The 11036-nt window shown below is 46.6% G+C and overlaps 1 protein-coding gene across 1 annotated transcript; it reads right to left on the minus strand.

The window, feature by feature from the left end:
• Window positions 1-18: 18 nt before the first annotated feature.
• On the minus strand, window positions 19-6241 carry LOC101780555 (putative ABC transporter B family member 8). Its single transcript, XM_004969743.3, has 9 exons — window positions 5930-6241; window positions 5770-5824; window positions 5175-5353; window positions 3469-3926; window positions 2829-3369; window positions 2575-2754; window positions 1165-2442; window positions 663-1069; window positions 19-573 (listed from the first exon to the last, which is right to left on the minus strand). The coding sequence occupies exons 1-9, from the start codon at window positions 6179-6181 to the stop codon at window positions 222-224; spliced, it is 3702 nt and encodes a 1233-aa protein (XP_004969800.1). The 5' UTR covers window positions 6182-6241; the 3' UTR covers window positions 19-221.
• Window positions 6242-11036: the final 4795 nt, after the last annotated feature.

The raw sequence follows: 11036 nt of genomic DNA on the forward strand, positions 1-11036 counted from the left end.
TGTATTAGCTAATTCAGATGCAGGTTATATATTTATTTATATTTTTGCCAATCTTAAACCATCAGAAAGTTTGAAAGGCAAGTCAGATATATATTAACTGATTATTGAAGGAGTTGCTTGAAAACTATCTAAGGGGTGCTGATTCTGTACTACAATAACTTAGCTATCATATCACTCACTGCAGGAGTTTCATTAGAGTGGTAGTTTCATTGCATAGTCAGTTACTTCTGAAGAGTCGCGAGGTTGTAGAAAGCCCCTTTCTTGTTCATGAGCTGTGGGTAAGAGCCACGCTCCACCACCTTACCCTCGCCCAGGAAAGCAATTGAGTCTACATTCTTGATTGTGTTTAGTCGATGTGCCACCACGATTGTGGTCCTCCCTGACATTATTCGATCAAGAGCTTCCTGCACCACTTGCTCTGACTGTGCATCAAGTGCACTTGTTGCTTCATCAAGCAGTAGTATTGCTGGATTCCGGATTATTGCCCTTGCAATTGCAATTCTTTGCTTCTGTCCTCCTGAGAGTTGTATACCGTGCTCTCCACAATCAGTATCATATCCATCCTTCAATGATCTGAAAAATAATAGGCTTTGAGTTAAAACAAAGGCATGTTATGCAATATATATAATACGTATTTGGAATAGAACATGTATAAGACTTACGATATGAACTCATGTGCATTTGCAGCTTTTGCGGCCTCCACAATCTCATCTTCATCAGCTTCTGGTTTACCAAAAGCAATGTTATCCCTGACACTACCTGAAAACATTGCTGGCTCCTGACTAACAAGAGCTGTAAATCCTCGAAACCAAAGAATATTCATCTCCCTCACATCCATGCCATCAATCCTTACGGCCCCTCTATCAACATCATAGAATCTTTGGATCAAACCTATGATAGTAGATTTACCACAACCACTTCTCCCAACCAGGCCAACACTTGTTCCCGCTTTCACATCCAAGCTAAAATCCTGTAGGATAAGGCATTCTGGTCTTGTTGGATACGAAAAGTCTACCTTTTTGAACTCTATTCTTCCTTGTATTTTCTTCTTCTGGTCTTCCTTTTCCACCTGCAAAGTAGCATTACAAAGTCATATTTTGCTTACAAAGCTGCTGATTAATATTTTGTATGATGCTTAAGAAGCTAGTTATACGAGTATGCTACCTGTGAATTTTGTGGAGAGATAGATTTCCTATCTAGCACCTCAAATACAGAAGCAACTGCATTTGCTCCCTTTGCCAGGTCTGATGTCATGCTACCAGCATCAGCAATCAGCTTTCCTGTGCTCACCAGGACGAAAAAAGTTTTGAAAACATCACCCGCTGAGATCTCCCCGGACTGTGCCAGCTTCCCACCATACCAAAAGTCCAGTGCCCATGATAAGAATGAGAGGCAAGGTGACAATCCTGTGGTCAGCCCTGCTACCCATGACTTCTTCCTTGCTCTTTTCAATGGTTCCTCTTGTGCATGCTCGAAGAGCTGAAGAACCTTTGACGAGCAACCAAAGGAGGTTACCATCCTGTGGTTGTAAACAGCTTCTATGGCAATCTGAGTACTTTGGTACTGAGCCTTTGCCAGGTCCCTTGAAACATTTGAGAGTACTATCTTTTTGGCATAGTAGCATATCATTGTAGTTGGTTGTACAGCTATCATGACAAGAGCAAGCTTCCAAGCTACTATCAGGCCCATTGTCACCGCAATTATAATTCCAGAAGCTGTTTGAAGCAGTAAGGACATTCTGTCTGCAACAAGGGTTTTGACAAGAGAAGCTTCATTGCTTAGCCGAGAGCACAACGCACCACTTGAATTTGTTTCTTCATCAAACCATGCTGCCTCAAAGGTTAAGATCTTTTCAAGTACTTGGACTCGGATTCGCCTAACAAGATGCTCCCCCATGTATGCAAAATTGTAGTGTTGCAATAGATTTACGACAATGGATACCATGGACAGTGAACAGAAGATCAAGGCATACCGTCTGATTATTGCATTCATCTCATTGTGGTCCTGAACAAAGAATGCAGCAATCATTCCTCCGATGGTTATGGCATAGATGGGCTGCAAGGAACCATATACCAATGCAGACAGACTGCCTATGACTGCCTGCCTCCACTCTGGTGCATTCATTGCAAGAAGCCTGGAGAAAGATGGTGCAGGTGGGGAAACATCAGAACTAATTTCCTTTAAGACAGCTGGTGTAAGTGGCATTGGACTTGCTCTGGACACGCTGTGACGGCTGGTGCTGGTCCTGGCCACTGATGAAGCCCTAAATTGTTCATTTTCTTGATCGATGTAACTCACCATCTTCTGCAACTTCACAAGTCTTGAGTATGTGCCCCCTTTGTTGATCAATTCATCATGTGTACCAATTTCAGCTATTGCACCGCCATCAACTACAGCAATTTGATCAGCATTCTTCACGGTTGAAAGCTTATGAGCTACTACCTGGTTAGTGTTAATGGATTATCAGCACCACAATGCCAAATAATTTTCGCTTTAGAAAAATACAATGCCAAATAATTCTAGAAAATTTGATCTTAGGGTTATGAACTAAGAGTGGAGGAAGCGAGAATTTACCAGAGTTGTCCGTCCCATAGATGCTTGATCAAGCGCATGCTGCACCAACTTCTCTGATTCTGAATCAAGTGCACTCGTGGCTTCGTCAAGCAAAAGTATAGCAGGATTCTTGATAATTGCCCTTGCAATGGCAATACGCTGCTTTTGTCCACCTGATAACAATGCCCCACGCTCGCCAATCTGCAAGGATAGACCATAAAGTATGAGAGGATCTTTTGAGGTGGTTGACTGTTTCTTTACTTTGATGCACATACCTTAGTCTCGTATTCTTCGGGAAGCCCCCTTATGAAGTTGTGAGCATTTGCGGTCATGGCTGCTGCATACACTTCATCCATGGTCGCGTCTGGTTTGCCAAACAGGATGTTCTCTTTTATTGAAGTACCAAACAATGCATGATCTTGGCTGACAAGCCCCATTTTGCTCCTGATCCACTTGAGTTGGAGTTCCTTAATGTCGAAACCATCAATCTTGACAGTTCCTTCACTGGCATCATAAAAGCGCTGCACTAGCGCTATTGCGGTTGACTTGCCGCTGCCACTAGACCCAACCAGAGCGATGGTTTGCCCAGCAGGAATCTGGAGGTTGAAGTCTTTGAGGACTGGCATATTTGGCCTTGACGGGTACACAAAACGGACAGATTCAAACTGAAGCTCTCCCCGGATTTGATCCAAAACAAGGCCCTTCGGGTCGTCAGCGTTGATCTGGGGTACACGGTTTATCCGATCGAGAATTCTCGTGGCAGCAACAGATGCCTCAGTGAAATGTTTCAGCTCAGGGAGTGCCATTCCAAGGGACCTGCAACATTCACAGTAAGTTTGTTCAGTTAAGCTTCTATTCTACACGATGAAACGAAGTCATGAAGTCAGTACAGTACAAAAGGAAGAGGAAACGTACAGGCCACCCAAGACGAAGGAAATCCCAGCAGCATATATCCTCCCACCACTTGCCTGATGGTGCATCACCAACCTGCCGCCATACCATGCAAGGAAGGCCCAAATGGCGAAAGAAAGGCCGGTGAATCCAACAGCGAGACCCTTCGCAATGCCCTGCTTTATCCCCAGCTCGATCGTCTTGTCAAGGATCGCCGTGTACTTCTGGATGATCCTCTTCTCGGCTGTGAATGAGTAGACAGTCTTGATCGAGCCCAGCGCTTGCTCAACCAGGGAATTGGCATTGGCATACTCATGGCGCGACTGGCGGGAGAGGTAGAGAAGGTACTTGCCGTAGATCAACCCCGGGATTATGAGAAGCAGGACCAGAGGAAAAGAGATCAGAGCCAGCCTCCAGCAGAAATAAGTGGCGAAGGCCAGTCCGGAGACGAAGACAGTAGAGTGCATCAGAAATAGAGGGACCTGCTCCAAATGAAAGAAAACAAAAGCAACCAGCTGTGCCGTTATTTCCCGAATGATGAACTAATGTTGGATTCTAACTTCCTGAGTTTTGCCCCACTTTTTTCTACCGTAGCTTATTTATTTTCTTAAGGAACCTGAATAATTTCAATTTCTATAATTTTTTTCAAGCTATTATACTCTGCCAGTTTGTTGATGCATCCAGCTCACATCAGAACTATGGTATGTGATCACGTTTTTAAACTGCAAACCCTTAGCATCGTTAATGCATTCTTTAGTACTTTCAGGCTACCTTGACACAGTTGCATCGTGTGATTTCTGCCATATGTGAGCAACACCTCATGTGCACACATCAGCATATTCCTGCTCCTGCCTGCCTTGCAGCAGGTCCATGACCAAACCAAATCAAATCAAACGAACATGGTCAGTCCTAGCGTTTTCATGGTTTGCCACATTGCTTCATGATGCGGCCTGGCTGATTAAAATACGACGCCCGGAGCCTAGATTCTGGATGTCGGTGTCATTAGCATGGCCGGGCCGGTGATTCCTGGTCAGACTATCTGATTCACCATTGATTCGGTGACGGTCTAGACAGGCCCGTACCTAAGTTTGTTTACAAGGCCCTGGTGCAAATAAAAACGGGTGACCCTATATATTTCCAAGATGCAAAGTTATTAACGTAATTACCATAACCATTAATACCTCGCGGGCTCACTAAGTCGTAATTTTGCTAAATGCCGATTGCATCTACATCCACGTCAGTCTCATGCTGTAGTTGTCGATGGAAGGTGAGACATCATTACCGCAGACTCTTTTTTCATAAGCTATTGAGCTTGATGTAAAAAAGACTGGATTGTAACATGATTTAATGAGCTAATTGTTGCTTACGGTGGCTCCTCAAAATTGGTGGCTCGGTACGGTCACGCCACTTGCACCACGTAATGTACGGGCCTGGGTCTAGAACAGGGTCGTCGCATGCATGTCCTAAATCGTCCTAAACAAATGCTAGGCTTCCATCAGCCAGCGAGCAAGAAACCTCCAAGATGTTTACCGGAGATCGGGTCAGTCACTGACAAACGGGATGGATGGTTTGGTTTGACCGCCGCGTGCTAGCCTGATCGTGAATACGATGCAGCGTATCTCGTCGTCATTCTTTTCTACTTGTGTTTCTGACGCCTGAAGGTTTTTTACCGGATTTTTTGAGAGTTTTTTTATACTGGATTCTGACGGGTGAAGTGATGGGCACCGTACCTTCTCGCTGAGGACCTCCTGGATGAGGGACGCATCCTTGGAGATGCTGTTGATGATCTCTGAGGTTGTGGCCTCCTGCGAGTCGAAGAAGCCCACCTCCTGCCGCAGGATGGCCTGCAGGTACAGGTACCGGATCCGCAGCACCTGCCGCTCGCTCGTCCGGCTCCAGCAGTATCCTTCTGCACCCAGGAATTATTCGCCAGACAGACGTGAAAAAAGAATTAGCAGACAGGCTCATTTGGAATGTAAGAATTTTGCGAGAAATTTGCCAAAAAAAAAAGTTTGATTCGTAGGAGGCAGTTCAATTCTAGCAGTAAGGTTCAGGGGTTCAGGGAACAGAAATCCTGCTTTCCAGTAGGGAACTCTCCGGGCAGTTCCTGTAATGATATGCACTAGCACAAAAAGGTGTCTTCTTTTGGTTCTCACACACATGTCCGATCGAGTAGTTAACATAGATTAAGACATGGAAAAGAGAATTGTGCTCACAGATATACATGAGGCTAGTTCTTGACGCAAAATTGCCATTAAAATTTCATCATTAATTAAAAAAACATGTGTACGGTGACAAATAATGAGTGGGGCGAGCTGAAGTTACCCATGAACGCCACCGCCAAGACCGCGAACGCCAGGTACACGAAATTCAGGCACGACTGCAAAAGACGGCCAAAGAGGTAACAAAATGGTGAGCTCGAAGAGCGCGGAAGAATGGACACTTGTCGCTAGCACATGTGGTAATAATGCACGGCGCGACGAACCTTCTCCACCTCGTGCATGAAATCCACGGTCGCGGCGCCGCCGCCGCGCCCGTACCCGAGAGCGTTCATCACGTCGCTGGCGAAGATGAGCAGCAGGTTGGTGGAGCACCCGTCGCCGATGGCCCCCAGAGTGCCCAGCACCATGAGCAGGACGTCCACCCGGTCCGCGAACCGGAACATGCCGCGGATGCTCATCGGCCGCTCGCCGCCGCCGCCGGTGCCCGCCGGGGCACTCGCCTTCTTCTTCGCCATCAAAGGAAGCTTGCTCCCCCACAAGGTAGCTGCTGCCACAGCCCGTCTTATTGCGCTCTAGCATGGCGTTGGCACCAAGGGGCTTTATATAGCTGTGGTGAGCTTAGTGTACACCAACACACGCGTGTGTTTTTTTAGTGATTTTATTCTCACATTTTATTATTCGGGGTTGCATGATGAGGAGGCATGCATACGTCACATAGCACATCAGATTAAAATGAGTTGGAATTCAGCATGTGTGCAGGAGAAAAGTTGGCGGCAACTTACACGCACATTGGCGCCTCTTCCTCATTATCTTTTCGTTTTTTTAAAAAATAAATGATAAAAAATTCTAGATGCTATTGGGTCCCTGGGGTGGTTGTGTGCGGATTTATATTAATATTATTGCAAGTGTTTTTCCTTTCCGTTTGATTTTACCGTGCCGGCTATGCTTTATTTTTCCCTTATCTTAAAATCATGCAAATAGCCTTTTTCAGGCCAATTGGACCTATATATTTATACTACGGTACTACCACCAAACAATGTTTTTCTCTCACAACAAATCAGCCGTTTCAGCTTTTCAGCCGGCTTATAAGTCCAGCCGAACAGGCCATAAATTAAAGCCGCAAAAGCAGGGAAGTTTCTTTTTTTAGCTTAGTCAAGTAAAAATGATTTTTAATTTGGGTGGTAAAGTTAACAAGACAGTTGAAGAAGGCATCCTTTCAACCCTACTTAAAACTTGTTGGCGCTACGTATAATTACCGTCCTAGGTTTGAATTACCAGTTAGGAGAGCTTGTCCATCATCAGTTCATCGTCAAGTCAATTAATTCTGGCCAAGCTTGAGAGCTCTCTCTTTCCTTGTGGTACGGTGACGGTCTCATATCCAACAACCAGGAGTCCATTGTTTTTCTACATACTGCTATTATGTTGGTGTCTCATTCTCTGAATACACCGTGGCTAAATTGCCTAGCTGTTTCTGCTATGGTTTCCAAAAAAGAGAGAAGAAATTAAAGACTCAAAAGAATTAAAAGGACGAGGCTAGCTGCATATATATACACGGCTAAAATGCATGCATACGGCCGGCAGCTGTAAGACTTTGCAAGCTGCGCATGCATCCAGGAGGCATGAAAGACTGAAAGGTGATAGATGAGCAGCTAGCCTAGCCTTGTCATCATTTGCAAATTGCAGCGTAATGATCATATCGATGCTGCCGATCTAGTAGGATAATCGCAAGAGCCTGGCCCTGGCACGCAAAAAAGCTACCGCAGGACGATCCTAATGGAAGCGCTTTACGTTCACCTGACAAAATTTACTTTAAACAACCATAATTTGCATCTTTAACCAACCCACTGACCGGTCACTTGTCTGGTAGCAGCTCGTACTATAGCTCCAAGTTTCAACACATGATGTGTACGTCGAAAGCAACCGCTAGCTTAGCCCCTTTTGCCCTTCTGCTAGGACATCAGTGTTAGATTGATCTCTTTCCCGATTGGCCCAAAGGCCAATCAGGACCTTGATCTGCGCCCTGATCGGGGGCGCTTACCCTATCAATGGGTAGTGGGCCCCTGTCGCGCTGCGCTATATAAACAGGGTGGGGGGACCCGGCTCGGCTCACGAGGTTCGCCGCAGCCAGCCGCCCCCACCAACACACCTACCGATCTAGGTTGCGCAGCAGCGGCGGGAAGCGCCACTGCCACTTCACCGGTGACCGGACTACACTGCGCATCGCTGCCTTGCGCAGAACTACACCAACCGAACCCGCGATGGCCAGCAGCTCCGCTGCTCCCACCCCTAGGGGTGAAGGTACCCCAATTCCCCCTCTCTCACACTAGGCACTCACCAGGAACTCCTAGTCTCTCATGTCTCTCTCTCGAACCCGACTAGATGTGCTCTAGTGATCCTAGGCTAGGGCATAACATTGGTATCAGACACCTCCTAGAAGCTATTCTAGATCGGGAAAAGCAGTAGATCGAGAAAAGAATGACGATCGGAAAAGAAACCGAAAAAGAAACCGAAACAGAAACCCTAACCCTAACCCTAGATCTAAAGAAACGAGCGACGCCGGGAAACTTACCTGTCGTCGCCTTCACCGCCGCACGTCCACCGACGGCGAGCGGCAAAGGCCGGCCGAGCCTCGGGCTCGCCGGAGACCACGTCCACCCGAACCACCGGCGCAACCGCTCGGGGCTCGGGGGAGGGCGCAAAAGCACCACCACAGGACCGCTCGACGGCGGCGCGCCCAACCCTCGGGTGGACGCGCTCGCCGGCGAGGGGACCCGCGGTGGCGCCGCCCCTTTTCTCCATCTGGATCTCGAACCTTCGGTTTTTGGAGGGAGGAAGGGAGGAAGGCTAGAAAAGAAAGGAAGGAGGGGGCTGCCGCGGCTGTGCGCCGGCGGGGCCATCCCTCCACCGCCGCCGCCGGCCATCGCCGGGCGCGGGAGAGACGACCCCGCCGCCGCCGCAGCCGCGGCGAGAGCGAACGGGCGAAAGAAGAATGGGGCTAGGGTTTCCAGGGGCCGGCCGTCGGCCGGTTTTGTTCCGCCGAAAATGGCGCCTGGCCGTCGGATCTGGACGGACGGTCGGGATTGTCCGGGCCAGATTCGGCCCAGGCGGGATGCGGCCGCAGGCCGCTTTCGCGGCCCAGGCCCAGGTTGTGGCCTGCGCGCGCGCGTCGCGAGCGAGGCCGGCGGCAAGCCGTTTTCGTGGGCCGCGCGAGCAGGCCGCAGGCGCCGCGCGAGCAGGCCGCCTGTTACGCGCGAGCGGGCCGCGTGCGGGAACGGGCCGTGGGCCGTTTTCGCGCGCGGGCCGACTTTCGCGTTTTGCACAGTAACCTCTGTTTTTTTTTTGTTTTTTTTTTCTTTTTCCAGAAGCTTTTAATTAATAGTTTTTGCACAGTTTTAGTCTCTAATTCAATTTGAACCAACGGGATAATTTGTATTAGAGATTAATAAATTTTTGTACAGAGTTTTGCTTCTGAAAATAGATTTATTTCACAGTTTCCGCTGCAAAAGTAATATTCATTGCTCTATTTAAATTTAATTTGAACCAACGAGATAATTAAATTTTGTGAGAGCATGATAAAGTTAATTAGATCATGGTGCTGTTATTTTCTGACCAACGTTGTTAATAACTGTATCATGATTTAAAAAGTTATTTTGATGCTTTTATTTCTATTTCTGCCCAACGGTGATATAGTTTTAAATTGCATCAACAGTTGTATGTTTTATTTTTTGACCAACGTTGGAAATGACTCATGCAATTGTCGTTATGATCGCATTTATGGATTGTGAATTTCAGGATCATTCAACTTAATGGCGTGTCTCAAAGAGATACCCATTCTCAAAGGCAACAACTACACAGAATGGAGGAAGAAGATTGAGTTCTCCTTCGTTTGTGGAGAAGTTGACTGGGTACTGACCACACCGCAGCCACAAGCTCCACAGAAGCCAGTGAGGGCTGATGGTGATGATGATGCTGCATGGCAGCAAAAGGAGAGGGACTATGCTCCACTGGAGTTGGCATACACCCTTGAGAATAAACAGTGGACCACTGCCAACAAGAAATGTATGGCTTTGGTAAAGAATACGATTGAGCCTGCCATTTTGGGCTCGATCGCAGAGTGTGACTCCGTTTCAGAGTACCTCGACAAGATAAGGAATCAGTTCACTGGTTCCTCAAAGATATATGCTACCCAGCTGTTCAAGCAGCTGGCCACAGAGAGGTACAATGGCGGAGGGACTGGCATAAGAGATCACATCATGAGGATGTATAACTTGGCAGCGCAGCTGAAGCCTATGGATCTTGAGCTCAAGCCTGGGCACATTATGCATTTGGTTTTTGCTTCTCTGCCTAAAGAGTTTGACAATTTTGTTGTCAATTACAACATGCAGCCAGAACAGTGGGACATGGAGAAAATGATTGCCATGTGCGTGCAGGAAGAGGACAGACTTAGATCCTCACATGGTGGCTCATTGCACTATGTGAAGGATAACAGAAAAAAGATTGCTAATCCCTCTTTCAAGGCACGTGGAAAAGCTCCTATGCAGCAGAATCACCAAAAGCTTCTCCCAGTAGACAAAGACCAATGTCTACATTGCAAGAAAAAGGGGCACTTCAAGAAAGACTGCCCCGACTGGTTAAAGTCAATAATGGCAAAAAGAGGTGAGAATACTATTTCTTTTGTAAATGAATCCTTGTATACACAGTATTCGAAATCTACTTGGTGGATTGACTCAGGTGCAACTGTTCATGTTGCAAATTCTTTACAGGGATTCCATTCGACGAGGACTACGCAAAGAAGCGAAAGATGCGTTGAAGTCGCAAATGGAGTCCAAGCAGAAGTTGAAGCTGTTGGCGATGTCTCTTTAGAGCTAGTTGATGGTTTCATGCTTGTACTTAAAGATGTGCTTTATGTTCCCTCATTACACAGAAACTTAATAAGTATTTCACGTTTGGACCATGATGGTTATGAATGTCATTTTGGTAATGGAAAGTGTGCCATTTGGTTCGATAATGCATGTGTTGGTGTTGCCATCCTTCACAATGAGTTGTATTTATTATCATTACGTGAAAAAGTTAATTCTGTGTGTGATGTGAATATGAATGTATCCTCGTCAGAGAAAGAAACAAAGAAAAGAAAGAGAACTCAAGAAGTATCGTCGAAATTATGGCACTGTCGTTTAGGCCATATTTCGAGGGGGAGAATAGAAAGACTAGTTAAGAATGAAATTCTTCCTCAATTAGAGTTCTCAGACTTAGAACAATGCGTTGATTGCATTAAAGGAAAATTTGTAAAGAAAATTAAAAAAGGCGCTAAACGTAGCACAGGAATTTTAGAGATAATCCACACTGACATTTGTGGACCTTTTCCTGTGA

The sequence above is a fragment of the Setaria italica genome, chromosome V (assembly GCF_000263155.2).
Source record: "Setaria italica strain Yugu1 chromosome V, Setaria_italica_v2.0, whole genome shotgun sequence".
Taxonomy (NCBI): Eukaryota; Viridiplantae; Streptophyta; class Magnoliopsida; order Poales; family Poaceae; genus Setaria; species Setaria italica.